Genomic DNA, 18,032 nt, shown 5'->3' with positions numbered 1-18,032 from the left:
TCTGGTTTGCCTCAGAAGCATGTGCACATACACACACACTTTCTTACACAGAGTTGCTGAAAGGAGCTCTGTTGTGGCCCCTGTGTAATGCCAAGCGAGAACAGACAGTGGCCTTTCACCAGTGTTTGACGGGACGCTGAAAAGGTCATCGTTACCTTCTGTATCTTGTGTCTGTGCATTTTGAGAGTTGGCGCAGCAGTAAGATTATGTATCTATTGTGGAATTCAGAATCACAACCTTGAAATGCAAACTATTTCATGCATGCTACAGCTGCGTAAAGTAAAATTGATAAAGTTTCAGCTGTGTAACTTGACACGCCCTACAAGTTTTTTACTGTGTGCATGAGAACTTACATTTTTTTTTTATAAAATTCGAAAATTTGAATTCCAGGGCATACTCTGATGTAGTAACTACAGTCTAAAACGACTTTGTGTGAGGAATTTAACTTATTTTAGATGGTAATGTATGCAGTGTCAAATTACTTATTGGAATTTGGATATAAAGTCCTTTTGTGTAAAATATGCCAAGAACTACAACACTGTATGAAGCTGCTAACGTGCTGCAGTGTGAAGTGACAATGTGTATTACCCCTGCCAAGGAGGATATGTTTTCATCTGCATTTGTTTTTTAATTAGTCAGCAGGATTACACAAAAACTACTGGAGAGATTACCTCAAAACTTAAGGACCAAGTAAATTTTGGTGTGTATCTGAATCAGATCCATATTTTCAGTTAAAGGCTTTTTCAACATTTTCACAAATTTCCATTTCCATGTATCTTGATGGGAAGAAAAACATGCATATTTATGGGACTGATATCTATGAGTGTGTGCAGTTTGGTTTAGCGTTATTAAATCTAAGGGGACCATCGAAGATTTCAAAGTATCAAAGCTGACGTTGGTGATGAGGAGGCTTTTTATAACGGACTGAAATTTTACCTGAATTAAATGTGGAAAATGGTGCGCACAATTATATCCAACTGATATTGAGACCTAATAAATGAACTTAGTCGGTGGTGAATTCTACTTAAAGTAGTGTCTACTATCGTATGGTTGAGCTTTGTATGTGCGTCAGTCATAGTCCATAAATACTGCTGCTGAAGCCTGGAGAGGACCAGAGTGAGAGGCTTTATCTCACACACACACACACACACACACACACACACACACACACACACACACACACACACACACACACACACACACACACACACACACACACTGTGGGGAATGTCAAAGACTCTGTAAGGACTGCTGGTTATATTACTGATGGAATGATGGACATGTACTTGTACACCTTCACACATGCAATGAAACATTTTATGAGTGGCCTTGGGGACCTCAGTCCAGCCCACTTCCCAACACTGATACACCGTCGCCCTCATATGAATTAACATCCTGATCTGGTTAGACAGCATGCTCCTTTAGTTAGGTAAAAATCAACCAAGTGTTTTGTTGTTTTTTTGCAGTCTGGATAATGTCATATCTGCTATTAACAACACACTGACTTAAGTATGAACATTGGGCCTTGTCGCCTCACCTAGAGTCAGGGGATATGTTTTACTCACAGCCACACAGCCTGCCATGAGTCCCACTGACAGTTGTAGACAAATGAAGAAAATCTTGTTTTACGAGTTTGAAAGCTTCTGGCTGTTGTCCCTGAGGTGAGGTATGCGTGTGGACAGAGGTCAGATTCCTGAGCCCTTTGGCCCTGTGGACCCACACCCGCTGTCAGCCAACCGATTCACTGATAAAGTTTGACCTGCGCACTAAGATAAAGAACTGCACTGGCTCGCCACCACAGTGACCAACAGCTCCTGTGAGGGAGCCGCTAGCAGATAATAGCTTGCTTAATTATTTTTGCAAAGAGCCTCAGAAAATTGGCAACTTCTTGATTAATTTAGTGTTTGTGTGAACACTTTAAGGGGTTAATGTTTACTAGTTGCTTTGGGTGAGGATATTGTTGTGAAAAGCTTAAAATGTAGTCAATTGCACACTTATGTGAGGAACGTTGTATTGTGGTGGAATTGCTGTCCTATGTAGATACTCGGCAAGAAATCAAATAAATGAGCCACGGATCACCCCGTCCATAAATGCTCTTCTTTCGTAATATAAGCATTCAACCTTGCAAAATGTTCATTGTGAGCTGCGAGTTAAAAGGAGCTTGGAAAGACAACAGCTCTGTTGTACACCACCACAGTGTGGAGACTGAACAAATTCCTCTGGCAGTCTAGACAAACCTGTGGGCTTCTACTGTCATTACTGTAATTTACCAACATTTCTCATCTGTCTGCAAAGTAACACAAGCTTCAGAAGCTGCTTGCACCGACATGGATGCATCTTGATGGTTGGAGTCTACATGTCCAAGATTGGAGTAAAAATGCAAGAGATTGAGTAACACTTGTTTGTAGCTCCAGAGAGATAAGGTTTCTACACGCCTTAACAAATACACAATACTGTAAAGGCATACTTATGATATGCAACACACATACACACATGTTGTCCAATGCCAGGTGACATGATGAGCGAGTTGGTTCTGCAAGGGTCAAAGGGCACATTTCTCCAGAGAGCTGAATGATGGGGACTCTGGGAACTGGGCCTTGCTGCACAAACACTCTGACTTTAATAACACAACAGACCATGTTTGCACTGCCACCACTCCAATTTCCCCCTTTTATTAAGGGATTCACTGTCAAAGGGTGGGAAAAAAGTGTTTGTCTGTGTGTGCACAAGTGTTTATATATGTCCCTCCCCTGGGTCTGTTGCAAGCCCAAGTGGCCCATGGTATTTAATTGATTCTGTGCTGGAGGGCTGTGCTGGGACCCCAGTTCAAAGTAATTTAATGGCCACATGGACTTTATTCTTTCTGCACAAGCTTTCTCAGTTGTCTTTGCAGCATCTCCTTATCTTATGAGAAATGAACCGTGTGAGACTCATTGACCAGACCTCCCAGAAACTTTTGTTCTTTTTAATTTTAACACAGAATAAGCCTCTCAAGCAGCTCACAGTCTTCTAAAGAACTCAACTGTGAACCAGCTTTGTCCTGTGCGGGAATGTAAATAAAGAACAAAAAGAGCCAATGCTTTTAAAGAGGGCCCATAAAAACATTTTAGACCAGAGCAAAGAGGCAAACAGCCCATTTAGTGGATTAGTCCACTAATGTGTGTTTGACATGGAGCTCCAGACATGCACTGAAATGCCATGAGTATTACAAAGTCTTAAAAGTGTCTAAATAAAGGAAATCATTTTTAGGATCCAAGTTTTTAGGATTCGGTGAGTGAGTGAGTCACCCTCCTAGATACCAAACACACTTCCATTGAGCCAAGTTTCCAATCCTTTCTTTCTCCTGATTCCTCTCTGATTCAAGTCAGTTTTTTACACGGGGTCAAACCACTGGTTTGTCATAACCTCAGCACGGCTCCTTTCCAACCTAAACTGGGAACACGACCTCTGACCTGTATGCACGCCACGCTGTCAAAATCAACACCCTGGGCAGCAGAGGCATGGCTCAGTGGTTCTGACCACGTCTCTACAGTCGTAGCGTTTTTCACAGTTCTTGGCAGTTTTGGTGCCTTTTTTAAAAAGACTAACAAATGTGGACATGTTTTGCTGGTTTTCAACTGTATTTACATCCCTGTTTGGAGGCCTGTGTGTAGTTAGTGAGGAATGCCCCAGGCCCAAAAGTAGAATAAATCACAAAATGTACGTTTTTTTCTTTCCTCCCCTCCTCCATTCAACACTCCTTCCTCTGTCCTCCTCTTCCTGACCTTATCTTTTTTTTAATTTTTTTTATCCCAACTCCTCAGTGGTCCTCTTCCTTTCTGCTTCTAGTCTTTATCTCCCTGCTTTCTTCCTCCTCTTCTTCACCACATTTCTTTTTAAATTCACTTGATGCCTGTTTCTTTTGTTTCACATTTTTTCTAGCCTCCAAAATGTTTTGTGGTCTTGGAGGCTGCTGGAAATGTTTGACAAAAAAGCTAAGTAATCGGACACTGCTGGAAGCAAGAAAAAAAAAACATTCTTTTGTGCCTATAATTGAAAACAGGATCCCAGCAAGTCAAATGACTCACTCCATGCTTTCCAATTTCTAAAATTAATTTTGCTCATCTACAGACTCACATTATCCAAACCATCCCATAACTAGATCTGACACAAAGGAAATCCTTGCACAAATTTGAGGGATGGTCAACACTTCAATAGATGATGCAGAGAAACTCTCTTAACCTTTTCCCCAAAGTTTTTACACAGAATAACATTTGCCATGAGACATTCAGATACCTGATGTTCTGTCTGAGTGAGGTCTGTGAAGCCCCTTTGTTGGGGAAATGTCTACCAGCTGCTGAACCACCAGGGTCAGACATTGTGTCTTAACATTTTATAGGGTCGTGCTCCAACCGGCCAGTAAACATCTGTTTGGAAGGACGTCATGGAAGAAGTGAGGGCACTGAAAACCCCTTGTCTGATAAATGGTCAGTGTATACAGATGTTTGCAACTGGCTGCTTCTGAGGCTTTCTCCGCTCTGGTTTTATTCACTGTCAAAACAACAGAGTTTACACAATACACTTCACTCGCAGCTTGACAATCTTGTATCAACACCTCTTCAACCTGGGCTCTGTAGTTTACTGAAATTCATGACACAGGACTGAAACGGTTTACTACCTCGGGAGAAAGTGATTTATTTTTATTGTTTGGCAGGGCTGGGTTTCCCACAGTAGTGGTCCAGGACTTTGTGTTTGTTTGCCAAGTAGTTTACAGTGTTTGACACTACTCTGACTTGGGCAAAAAGGCAGTGTGTATTCCTGAATGACGGATAGCGATGCCCCTGAAGAGTCTTGTTGCGTCTTACCAGGAAACCTGCGAGTTAAAATGCAGGATACAAACAGCTCCTTCTCTATTTGTCTGTGAACCATTCATCCTGTCTTATGGTGACTTTTGTATTTTTCCACCCACACAAGGAGCTTAGTGTGTGTTTACTATAATACAATAGATGAGGGCAGCATTGTTTTCAAAGAAGGAAATAAGGCACCTATTTCAGGACAAGACCTGAAATCAACTGCAGATATTAAAATTGTTTGTACACATAATGCTGTCAGAAAAACTATATAAAGATGGACATAAACGCTCAGTCCAGAAAGTGAAGCACCGTTGTTGCAGCCTTGCCTGTCGAGGTGTGCTAGCCTCTGGTCAACATCTGTTTATTGCACATAACTGTCACAGAAGAGAAGGTCAAGCAGAGCGAGAACAGCTGACATGCACAGTGGCAAGCAGAGGATAAAGGAACAAGGGTTTTGTGAGGTGAGACAAAGGAGGAGGGAATTTGGAAAAAGGATGAAACCAATGTAACCTTCAAGATAAACGTCAGAGGAGCAGTAGAGAGGAGGAAGAAGATAAAGGAGTGATTACAAAGAAAGTCGCATGGGAGAGACAATGGAAGACTAAGGGAAGAGGGGGCTGGTGATGGGAGAGAATCAGTATGTGGAGGGAGGAAAGGGTGAGGCTGACACAAGCAGAGGTATGGGAATGTGGGAGGTGCAGAGGAGAGGTGGAGGGCAGTGATTTGCACCAGTTTGCTGACTAACTGTTGGAACAGGATGGGGAAGTGGTGAAGGAGGGAGACCAGGAGAGCTGCTTCCATAGGTGGGTCTCTGACACACATACATACACAATGGAGCTCATTATTATAAAAGTAACACTCCATGCTAAATATTGAGTTTCCACAGCCGTGTTATTCTAAACTGATTTTCTCCCATTAATCACTGCTGTGTCAGTTTGACGTGTGAGGAGCTCCTACCAGCAGTGGTGCCTTTCCCCTCGATGATTTAATTCCCCGGGTGATACAAGTGAACTATCTAGTTGCTTGGACTTCTTCTCTGTGTGACAGGCCAAGTGTTGTGGAGGGAGATTTGTGCCTGAGCTGGAATCCAATAGCTATTAAACACTTGGCAGTCGGTCCAAGCTGCTGGTTATGTGTGTGTTCATGTTTGCCCAAGCTTTTTGTACCTACGGGTCGGCTATGTGATCGAAAAGAGGAAAGGCTGAGTGGGTGCGAGGCCATGGCGACCACTGTGAATGTATGAGCGTGTGCATGTGCGTGTGTGTGTGTGCGAGTGGATCAGGTTTCAGCCTCAGCCGTCTCTGGCTCTGTTTTCCACCCTTGACATTAACAAGACAGTAACACTGCTCTGTGCGAGCGAGGGAAAGTGGGGCCCTCTGAGGGGTATACTCTACTTCATCCACTGGACATAGAGACGTAGACATAAACAGTGTAAATTCTTCACCTGCACTCCCTTAACACACTGTAACAGTGAACATAGTAAATCAACAGCGACCATATTAAAAGTTGAATATTTAGCTTATGATTGGACACACATCCGTGGGAATTCCACAGGAGGACATTGAGCTAATCATTAGCAAAACAAACTGTAGGGATAACCTCCTGCCAAGTGAAAAATACTTTAATACTACAGAGTGTATTTTGAATTTGAGTTTTCTGTTGAGTCAAGAGTCTGCGTTGGCATGAGACCAGCCGTCTCCTGTGTTTAAAAGTCAGGGGGTGATTTTTACATGCCGTGTGTGGTGATTATAAAGCAGACAAACAACCAGACATATTTATCTGCCACTTTGGTGCCAGTTCTCCAGCAGGTACATCCAAATGATTGAAAAGCAGGGATTTCCCAAGGTTTTTATTATGCGGGTTGTGATTGTTATGTAATTGATACGTTTTTTTTTAGCAGTTTTGCAATAATTTGTTCCCTGTTAAAGAAATGACGTCTTAGGAACTGTGAGTGTTTTCGATATAGCTCTCAGCTCTGCTCCTCTCTCGCCCACAGTCCTTGTTTTTCACATTCTCACCCTCGCTAATCGAATTCACAGAGAGTAAGTTGACGCATTGGCGACACGTGACAGATGCAAAACTAAAACAAGAATACAGTTATCTCAAGATGAAAAAAAGGTGCCAAACACATCGACAAAGATGTCAACTAAGACAATGAGATTCGAGAGCTTTTGGTGATGTCTGTGTGCTGTCACAAAAACATGTGATTTCCACAGCGGCATTTATACGTCATCTCCTCAGGCGCCACCCCTCGCTCGGACATTTTTCTGTTGTTGTGAACGTGTCCGACCGGCACAGTCTCTTGTTGCATTCTTCATATGTAAAAAGCAGATTCCGGACCATATCATGTCATGTCTGAAAATGACTATTCCTCAGCCACATCCCTCTAAACCTCCATTTTCTCCTCTTCCTCTGTCAAACCAGGGCCAGAGGTGATATCCAGCTACAGTGGCATGACCATGTCTGAGGCGGTGATGCCCGATGCTGTGGTGTCCCCACCGATGGGCGGCCTGTACGGGGAGAAGGTCGGTGGCCCTGTGGTGGACTTCAGTTACGTTGGGATCGACGCCATTCTGGAACAGATGAGGAGGAAGGCCATGAAGCAGGGTTTTGAGCTCAACATTATGGTTGTGGGTAAGTCGTTTTAATTTACGAGGAACACAAAGACCTTTGTCTGTCTGTCTGCTCTGAAACACACCAGAAAACATTAAGTAGCATCATCTTTTTTCCTATCAATTCATTAGTATAGTTAAAATGAGTGTGACATGTTTTCAAAAGGGTTTAGAAATCTGATTACTGACCTGCTGCATATATGCGTTACGTTTAAATTAAACGCACAGAGTTTAAATGTCTTATGCTCAGCCCTCACACAAACCCAAAGACATGCATGTTGGGTGTTAGAAATATTCCTGTCATTGCTCTTGACTGAAACTCTGTCCTTGGGGCTGGAGTTGGCCCCTTGTTGCTGGATGGTTACAGCTCCAAAATATTTAGGATTGCTCAAGTCGTGAATTAACAACTTGTTCTTAACTTTTATTTTTATTTTTTATTATAAAGACGAATTTCATGTCCTCATTCTCTGAGCCTTGTCATCAAGTGCAGCCGACATTTTAAATGTGTTAGTCTCGAAAAGACCTCAAGGCCGACTGTCATTCAGGTATATGTGCTGGTTTCTCTCTAATCAAGTTTTGTGAGAAAACTGAAGCCTCAAACCCGTTTTAATAAGCGGCCAAACACAGTAATTAAACTCTTTGTGGTTGAGCCCTCATCACTGTGATCAGACACCTTTTAAACAGGAGCTAATTACACACAGACACACTCACGCCTCCGTAGTTGACAGGCCACTATAAAACCAACACCTCCCTTATGTCTCCACTTGGTGACGTTATGCCTGTGGGTCTGCGTTTCATCCTCAAATAAAAAAAGTTTGTTTAAGAAACAGCCTCAGGGTTGTGGAGCCAATTTTCTATTCAGTTGAAATTATTTTCAACAACTTAAAAACTGAGAACAGTGCAAGTTGTTGTTGTTGTTTTACAAAGATATTTTCAAGAGTTGAGTGTTTTACATATTGGATTTGTATTAGTAAATTGTAGTGGCATGATCCTAAACGGTGAAGCCTACAGAGCAGGTAAGGTCCATTTGTCATGTTTTATTCAAAAGAATTAGGTGTTAAAGACGGAAGAGGGAAAATGCAGTCTGGCACTTTTTATTGTAAGCTCTGAAGTTTTAACCTTGACAGTACTTTTATGAAAATGTTTTATCCTTGCTTTATCAAATCTATAAAGTAAAGAATTGGCTGCAGGTTAATATGAAAGTGTTAAGACCCTTCATCACCTGTACAAGCTCAAGATTTTAAAGATGACCCAAACAATCCTGGATTATTCTCACCACCCACTGTATATTGAGTTTCTTCCATCTGGCTGTAGATAAATTTGGTCCAAGTGCAAGTCATTTCTACCTGCTGCCATCAGACTTTTAGTGAAGTTGTTGTATTTGTTGAAGCATTTATTGTTATTAGGTGGAGTTTCGTATGTGGTCAGTGCCAGCTGTTTAACTAATTGCCCCACAGGGATGAAAAAAGATAACTTGAACCTTGGAAGAACTTGATTGTAGCAAGAAACCTCTAATTTGGTTGAATCTTTTCATTTAGTTTTTTCTTATTCATCTTCAATATAGTTTTGTATTTTCTATTAATTTATATTTGTCAGTTAGTTTTCAACAAAATCTACTCGACAATGGCCACATACAGGCAGCAAGTATGGGATTTTGGTGCCACATCTGTTGTGATGGTTGTTAGTGAAAGAATGTTGGACCGAGACACTCTGAGAAATGCCGCTGACAGAGAGGGCAGAAGCTTTACAGGGCAGAAGCTTTACAGTACATAACATTTGGCATGAAGTGATGATCGCTTCTTAACCTCAAACTGAAGTGAATGATTTTCGTCCAATAAAATGTGCAGCTGTTGTCTCTCAGTATTTGCAGAGTAGAGCAGTGTTTGCATGTAAGCGCGCTGCTGACTGCCTGTAACTTTGACTGTGTTTGAATGTGCTTCTCCAGTATTAATTTCTTGATGTTGACACAACCTGAAGATGAACTGTGCAGTCGCTGCCCAGTGGGCCTCTGCAATCTCCTCCTCATTAACCTGTGGTGGTGGCAGTGGGAGGAGATGGTTGCATTCATACAGATATTTACACAGACTGCTTCTACCATAAAGTTTCCATTATTATCTATATCTCTATATAATCTTATCCAGTGATCATCTGGTTGAAAAGTATCTGAAAATGGCCCAATAAAAAATAATTTGATCAGATTTGTAATATTACTTCAGGAACGTCTGTTCATTTTCATGTTTTTATCCTGGTTTGGTTTTATTTGTGTAAGCTTGTCATTGTTTTATTTTGTATATTTCTCTGCACTTTGATGTACCTGCAGTACAAGCATCATCTTTTTCTGTGTGTCTCACTGTCTCTCGTGTCTGTGTTGTTGTTGTTTTTTGTTTACAGGACAGAGTGGCCTGGGAAAGTCTACTCTGATGAACACGCTGTTCAAGTCTAAAGTCAGCCGTAAGTCGGTGCTGGCTACTGCCCAGGAGAAGATCCCCAAAACAATCGAAATTAAGTCCATCAGTCACGGTACGTCCCTCCTCAACCCCTCATTTCTTCTCTCTGTTTTTATTTTTGTCTGTTTTTCTGATTGTCTGAACGTCTGTCAACAAAAATATACCAATCTCTCACTTTGTTTTTCTTCCCTTCTCTTCTGTATTTACTTTTTTATTTAAATCCAATTGTCTTAAATTACAGCTCGCTAGTTAGGCTCAAACTATGTTGGAATGTATTCTTAACCTTACAAAATCAACAGTTTTAAAGCTGGCAGCGTTTTCCCACTGTCGCATTAATTTTCAACAAATCTATCAAGATAAGTTTCTGGATGCATTTCAGGTTACAATTAGTGCAGTTATAGAATTATCCATTACTCATTATCTCTGAAACCAGGATCAGTAGTTGTAGTATACAGGGTGTTCATGTAAGCATAGGTGTACAGTGTTCTACTACTCCCTGACCTTGTGTTTTTGTTTGAGTGCAGACATTGAGGAGAAGGGAGTGAGAATGAAGTTGACGGTCATTGACACTCCAGGCTTCGGCGACCAGATCAACAATGAGAACTGGTACCTAACTACTCTGTCATCACTGCATTAACTGTATGAACCCTGTGAGTTGAAATGTGTCTCACCACATGTCCCACCCTTTCCCCTTTCTCTTCCTGTCATCTTACTTTTCCTTTTCCTCTTCTGTTGTTTTAAATCCTTGTATCCTTCCTCCTACCTCTGTCTGTCTCATTCTGTGAGCTCCTCTTTCCTCCCATCTTTCTACCTCAATGTTGCTTCCTCATTTTTCCTCCTTTTATCTCTCATTCTCTTCCTCTACCTCCCTCCATCCATACCTGCTGTGCTCCAGCTGGCAGCCTATCATGAAGTTCATTAACGACCAGTATGAGGCATACCTGCAGGAGGAGATCAACATCAACAGGAAGAAAAGGATCCCAGACTCCAGAGTTCACTGCTGCATATACTTCATCCCCCCGACCGGACACTGGTAAGGACACAAGCACACATGGTTAAATATGGTGCAAAAAGGAAAACACACAGATAAGACAGCCTGAATATTAATGCTACCTTATTAGTATGCCCCTTAACACAACAACACCTTTAAAAGATATAGAAATAAGATGTCAGACACTTTACAAGGGGGTTCAACATTTTGAGAAATGAACTTCTTCACTTTCTTGCTGAAAGTTATTGTAGATGAGAGGATTTAGGATCATGATTAGGAAACAGAAACAGGAGAGTCAGTCCAGTGTTTGTGCTAATGTATGTTAGTTAGCTGCTGGCTGTAGATTCGTGTTGTGCTTTCAGACGTGTTGGTGATGGCTGATGCTCAACAGGAAAGTGAGAGAGAGAGAAAGTGTATTTTGCAAAACTTGACTGTCATTAAGTAACGACGGTTGAAATGACCTTATTACCTCCACCAAGTAAGTTATGTTCTTACCCCTGTCTGAGCCCATTTCAATTAAACTTTGATTAGGGGTGGGGCGTGACCCAAGGAAGAACCCTTTATATTTTGGTGCGGATCCAGATCTGGGGGTTAATCCAGGAACTTTCTTTATTAACTTTAACATTAGGACATTAAAATAGGTGGCAAGATTTTCAACATTTTAGTTGACTAATTCATGGATCTTGATGGAAAAAGTCAGGCATGTTTAGGGAACTGATATTTATCAGTGTGGTCAATTTGGTGCTAATTCAATAGAATTGCATGAACCAGAAACTTCTGTTGTTACTGTGTGTTGTTCATGTGCTAAAAGGTCATTTACAATGATACAGATTTCCTGTTTATTCTGAAGCTTTCCAATGTGAAGCAACTTGGAAAAACTTTGTTATCCCTCATATTGAACACATGCATGTCCCCGAACATTTCCACACCAGTGCACCACAACACACACACACACACACAGGCCACTCTCGCCAGGCCCTGAAGCAGCACCGAGTCCCAAGTTTCTTTCCCTGGATCTCTTACAGACACACACATCTGTGTTTGATTGAACTGAATAAACTGTCCTCTCTCTCTGCTTGTTCAGGCCTGCACTGTTCTGAGCTGGGGGTTGGCTGGGGAATACTAGCAGGAGAAATTAGGGGGAGGGTGCTTAGTTTCATAGGTTCACTGAGCATTTTATAGCTTTTGCATTTGTGTAACTTTAGGGGAGTGCAGCGGCAGGTCTTGGGAAAATGTTGAAAGCAGCTGTGGATTTTCAGTCTCGTTCGGACACACACACAGACGCAAAGTTGATCACCATTCAAGTGCTGCGCCTCTATTTAATTTTTGTGTCATGGTCTGTCTTTGCTCTGGCAGGGGGCTGGTGTGAAATGGCCCCCTGTCTCTGTGCCCCATCAGCCACGTTTCATGTTGATCCAACACTGCAGATGTCACATGGCCTGGCCAGCAGCTGCTCAGGGTTTGCCTTAAAAAGCCTAATGGGACAGAGGCAGGAAGGACAAGAGAGACACAGAGTCTATGTGGGTGTCTGGTGTGTGCAATCAATTGTTGCACTTTTGTCCTTTTTGAATGGCTCCTGCATGAGTGCACAAGGCGCTCCTTGTTGACAATGACCTATCTTTGTCGAACTGTATGTTATTCAGCTGCTCCAGCTACAGGCCCATGCTTTTGTCAAACTGTGGAAAAAGTCCTGTGCTCCTCAAACCACCACATGTTTTTTTAGTCCCGTCATGGAGCTGATCAAGAACAGTGTACAGTGTAATTGGGTCATGAATTGAAGGTGAAAAGTTGGAACTATAAATACTGTATGTGACAGTTCCATCTGGGAGATGTTAGGAACATCTGCCCTCTGGTGGAAGCGTTTTGTGTCACAATTTCATATTCATGTCTCTACATCTAAAGTTTGCTTTCCCTCTTTCTCTCAAGTCTGCGGCCTCTGGATGTAGAATTCATGAGACGTCTCAGTAAAGTGGTCAACATTGTCCCAGTCATTGCCAAGGCAGATACACTCACCCTGGAGGAGAGGGACTTCTTCAAAAAGAAGGTAACATCTGTCTGTCTTTTGTTTTTCCTTTATTTCAATAGATTTCTGTATTTTAATCTCAGTTTTCATATATAATCCAGAAAAATCCCCTTTTTTATTCTCGAACTCCAAGTTTGGATTTGTCATGTTTGTGGTTGGACAGTTGGAAAACATGGAAACGTTACAGCAAGAGAATCTCTCTCTCTTCCACTCTTGTCCTTTCCTTTCTGCTCTTCCTCTACACAGTTAATAAAGCTGCAGCCTTTCATTTGTATGTTTTTATTGGCATCGTATTCACGATTTCCCTTTGTCTCATTAGTTGTGAGGTAGCTCCCGTGTGTGTGTGTGTGTGTGTGTGTGTGTGTGTGTGTGTGTGTGTGTGTGTGTGTGTGTGTGTGTGTGTGTGTGTGTGTGTGTGTGTGTGTGTGTGTGTGTGTGTGTGTGTGTGTGTGTGTGTGTGTGTGTGTGTGTGTGAGAGCACAGGTTTATGCAGAGGCACCCATTATGTTAGGCTTTCTGTTTTGTTTGTGTACAGACAGCGATTAATGACTAAGCCCAAACTTTTGGACTGGATTAGTCAGAAGATTAGTGTTAATACCGCCTCAATCTGTGCATCAGCCAGTTTTAGGTACATTCGTTTGAATTCTCTAAAGACTATAATCACGTCTGCCTCATTATTCTTTCAATTAAATGCCTTCATCTGAGTCCTTTCTGAACTGTTGTTGGTTAAAGGTTTGTTCTCTGATCACTCACCAGATCAGGGAAGAGCTACGAGCCAACGGGATTGACGTGTACCCTCAGAAGGAATTTGACGAGGATGCAGAGGACAGAATGATTAACGAGAAGATCAGGGTGAGGATATCCCTTTAGTCAGTCCCCCTTATTGATGCTCAGACATCCCCGTCAACCTAAATCCATCAACTGCCACTGTTGATATACTTAACGTGAATGATATCTCACTCAGTTGTCTGTTTACCTTTTAACCTTGGAGCAGGAGATGATCCCATTTGCTGTGGTGGGCAGTGACCAGGAGTACCAGGTCAATGGCAGGAGGCTGCTGGGGAGGAAGACCAAGTGGGGAACCATTGAAGGTACAACTCGCTACTCACTCCCCTTCTTTCCTCTTCTTTCACTGCCTGTTTACCCAGTTTTTTACCCTTTCACCAAATAATGGCGTCAAGGTGTAGTAAAGCATTAACTTTTACAAACAATAAAATCAGAGACAAAATCTACATCTTATTTACATTAACCAATCATTTGTCGTCATATGATATCAGTTATGTCTTGATGAAATGGCAGTATAAACTAACACTGCACTGCATACCTCAGCCAAGGCCCAGCGGTTCTCTTGGGAAACCATTATTTTTGGGATCTACACCAAATTGCACACACTTATAAATATCAGTCTTCTAAACATGCCTGATTATTTTCATCTAGAGTCATGAATTTGTTGAAAAATGCTCTATCCTTGCATTGGTAAAGAAAGTTAAAAAAAATCCTGGACAAATTTTATTGGTTCTTCTGGGTCTTGTCCCACCAGTCCGCAAAATTCCGTGAAAATCTGTTGAGAAGTTTTTGCGTAATCCTGCTAACAAACAAACCCAGATGAAAACATAACCTCCTTGGCGGAGGTAAAAAGTAGGATTGGGACACGTCGGGTACGCATCTCTCCTCCGATTCTTTTTATTCTTCCACTGAAATCTATTCTGAGACTTTTTGAGGGCAGAGTGTGTCAGTATGCACATCACTAAGCTGGAAGTGGTTTCGTTAAGAAGACACAAGATGGATAAAGAAGTCACTGAGCTCGTCAGTCAATAAAACAATGCTTCATTCAGGGTCCAGACTGGTGTGAGCCATGTGGCTGCTTCAGGCCTCCAGCAGACCCAGTCTGTCTGAAGAGGCCGGATTTGTTTGTTTGCTTCCCCCCCGATCCACACAAAGAGATGGAAGATGCTCACATCAGAAGTGAAATATGTTGTAGAGAGGAAACTTTATTCTGCTCTGTCTAGTTAAAAAACAATAGGAAATAAATAGTTGTTTGTGTGCTTTACTTTTTTTATTCTTTAACCATTTACTCAGTTCATCATTTGGCCAGTGCTGTGCTTTAACATCCGTTTTTACTGCAGGAGTCGTCATTCAATATTCAATTATGTTATCCACTCCAGACAGACGGCCCCACCCCTCTATCAAGTGTCTCATAAAGGAGGTTTCATTTCCTGCAGTGTGCAGACACACAAACACATGTCCCGCAGGAATATCTGAGTTGTTTGGTCTAATCTCTGCTGAACGACTCAGAGTAGATGAAGTTATCAACAGAGGAATAAAGGGACAACTCACTGACTCCACCTAGTGGACTGTTCAGGAAACTCAAATTACCAGCTGTCATACTGTGTTGTTTTGATCCCTTTTTAAACCAGTTGAGCCTTGTGTTGTTTGTTTAACTCGATTATGAATATTTAATAACTCATAACCTCTCTGTCTCTCTCTGTCTCTCTCTGTCTCTGTCTCTCTCTCTCTCTCTCTCAGTTGAGAACATAGCCCACTGTGAGTTTGCCTATTTAAGGGATCTCCTCATCAGGTGAGTGAACTTTGTGTTTTGAAAGCTGCCTTTTGTGTCAGTGTTGTCTTTTTATTCATAGTTACTTATGATAAAGTTTATGGTTAAACTGTAAAATATCAAGCCTCGATGACATTTATTTCAATATCAGATAAATCATTATCTCTATTATCAGTATAGGCATCGGCCCCAAATAATCCATATCAGTCATTAATGCTCTAAAAAGTTATAAACATCGTTGTGCGAACTGAAGCTCAAATATTAAAGTGACGTAACAATGAGGAAACACATTTTTTAAGTGAAAGGCTTTTTTTACATCTTGTAAAAAGCTGAGATTTCCCTGTCTCATCTACTGGTTCCTCGTGTGTCTGTGTGTTTTTCAGGACCCATATGCAGAACATTAAGGACATCACCAGCAGCATCCACTATGAAATGTACCGCGTGAGGCGCCTCAATGAGAACAACTCCGTGGCGGCTCACGCCAACGGTATCCCAGAGCATCATCACGCCGCCCATGAGATGTAGACGCCAGCTGCCGTGCCGCTGTTGACCTCAGCTGTGTGCAACTCACCTGCTATGAGACTTTTACCTTCATCGACAGCCCCCCCCCCTCTCCACGCCAGCCCCCCATTCTCACCGGTGGGACAGAAACTTAAAAGCTCGCCAGAGGGACTTCATTTTCAACGTTTTTGGCGGCTTAATGGACAGTTCACGTCAGTTTATTGCCTCTCTAGCAAACACTACCCGTTCACGATTGCTGACAGAGAGTGAAGAGAAGTTTGATTCTTCATGATGCGCTGCAGCTTGATTGTCTTTTCTTTTTTTTTTTAAACCTGCTTCCAGATTTCAGTTATCCTCGGTGGTTTTTACTTGTGGTGCCAAAGTTTCAGGCTCTGCCAAACCGGACGGACTGACACGATGCAAAATGTCTCAGACGGCATCGCCTTAATCAGTAACACGTTAACCTTGTCCACTTTCACCCAGTTTTCAGGTTTGATTGTTTTTAGCAGCGTTTGTAAGAATTGATGCCGTAACAGAAGTTTTCTGTCGTTTCTTCACACGCCTCTATAAACATGTGTGGGACGTTCTGACTTTCATTGTTGCACTTGATCTCTACATCGTGTGTCATTGACATGTTGGCCAGTGGCTGTGCAGCACTTTGCCGACATGTGTGACACACACACACACACACACACACACACACACACACACACACACACACACACTCTCTCTCATTCACCTTTCTCACCCAATAGTACATCATATGTTTGATTTTCTTTTCTTTTTTTTTTGTCACAAGATGTTTTGCTTTATCTGTTTTTGTTATACGCGTGTGTCCATGTTAAATATGGATGTCAGGTCCTGGACGTCTTTTAAAATTCCCGGTGATACTTGTCTTTGTTTATTAATGGAAATATCTTAAGAGTGATTTAAGATGAATAAGTATTTATGCACGAGATGAAATGTGAACATATGCCATGAGTTGTGGTCCACTTATTCAGATACTTCACGTAAACAAACACACAGACTCATACCTTTCCTGCATTTGGGCCCATCCTAGTGCCTTATTTATTGGAGGGTGTTTGCTCGCATGTTGGCTGAAACTGGAAAGAGAGCAGGTTTGTTGGTGCCAAGTTAACGTCTTTTACAGTCGACACTTTTCAGTCCTTCTCCCTCGTTTATGCAGCGGGAAACCGACCCACTTCTTCTGTTTTCCATAATATACCAAGGATCTTTGTCTGTTTGAAGCATATGTAATTCTCTAAGCTGTCACTGTCATGCTTTGTCCTGTATATTCTTCTGTGTTCTGATACATTTTTTTACTTGTATTATTAACAAAAATTGTCCTTTTATCTTATTTTAAAGAAATAAAGATTAAAGTTGTAAATATTTACTTTCTTAGATTTTTCTTCAGTTTCCCGTAATTCTGATCGTTTTTCTTTTAAAGCTACTTTATATGTATTTTTTTTCCACATTGAACACGTTGCACAATCTGCAGAGCAGGTAAAGATGAACAAACCACCGTTCATATGCTCAGAATAATATTTTAGATCTTTTTCTACTACACTGGATCCCATCACATTAAAATCGCAGGTGTAATTCACATGGTGGAGCTCGTTAAGTGTCGTGCCATTAAGCTTTCCCTTGATTACCTTCTGAAATCAATATGGCTGCCTGCACGGTCAGTGGATGGCTGATTAGCACTAATTACCTGAATGCCTGAGTGCCTGTTTTCGTCCTCAGTGAGTGAGATTGGAGGAGACGAGTCCGGAGCTCCAGTCAAGGCCTCGGTGCCGAATCAGCAGAATGTAAAGCAAACCAACTGGTGTCAAGGGAAAGCGGCTGCAGTTTTATTTCATGTCTGAATTTCACATTTATCAAAAGGCCGATCTTACATAAGTATGAAGTTAAAGGGGTTCATATTTTGTATGCAGAAATTAGTTTGATGTTAGTTAGATTGTGCAAAAAAAATACTAGACAGATTACTATGAAACTTGTAATAAATATTACTTCAATTAAATATTGATTCCGGTCAAGGGCTGGATCCAGGAATTTTCTTTGACGTGCCT

At 41.7% G+C, this 18,032-nt stretch overlaps 1 protein-coding gene across 6 annotated transcripts in view; it reads left to right on the top strand.

The window, feature by feature from the left end:
* The window catches only part of LOC118123653 (septin-9), an 83,315-nt gene extending 65,963 nt beyond the window's left edge, over positions 1-17,352 (top strand). For all 6 annotated transcript variants that reach the window (XM_035181156.2, XM_035181161.2, XM_035181160.2 and 3 more), the window contains 9 exons: positions 7,257-7,466; positions 9,836-9,964; positions 10,416-10,497; positions 10,787-10,924; positions 12,809-12,926; positions 13,662-13,757; positions 13,900-13,996; positions 15,432-15,483; positions 15,846-17,352. In XM_035181156.2, coding sequence (XP_035037047.1) covers positions 7,257-7,466; positions 9,836-9,964; positions 10,416-10,497; positions 10,787-10,924; positions 12,809-12,926; positions 13,662-13,757; positions 13,900-13,996; positions 15,432-15,483; positions 15,846-15,987 — 1,064 coding nt within the window. In that variant the 3' untranslated portion in view covers positions 15,988-17,352. The remainder of the gene's footprint in view (positions 1-7,256; positions 7,467-9,835; positions 9,965-10,415; positions 10,498-10,786; positions 10,925-12,808; positions 12,927-13,661; positions 13,758-13,899; positions 13,997-15,431; positions 15,484-15,845) is intronic.
* Positions 17,353-18,032: the final 680 nt, after the last annotated feature.

The sequence above is a fragment of the Hippoglossus stenolepis genome, chromosome 16 (assembly GCF_022539355.2).
Source record: "Hippoglossus stenolepis isolate QCI-W04-F060 chromosome 16, HSTE1.2, whole genome shotgun sequence".
Classification (NCBI taxonomy): Eukaryota; Metazoa; Chordata; class Actinopteri; order Pleuronectiformes; family Pleuronectidae; genus Hippoglossus; species Hippoglossus stenolepis.
This window is presented reverse-complemented; position numbering and strand designations above follow the sequence as displayed.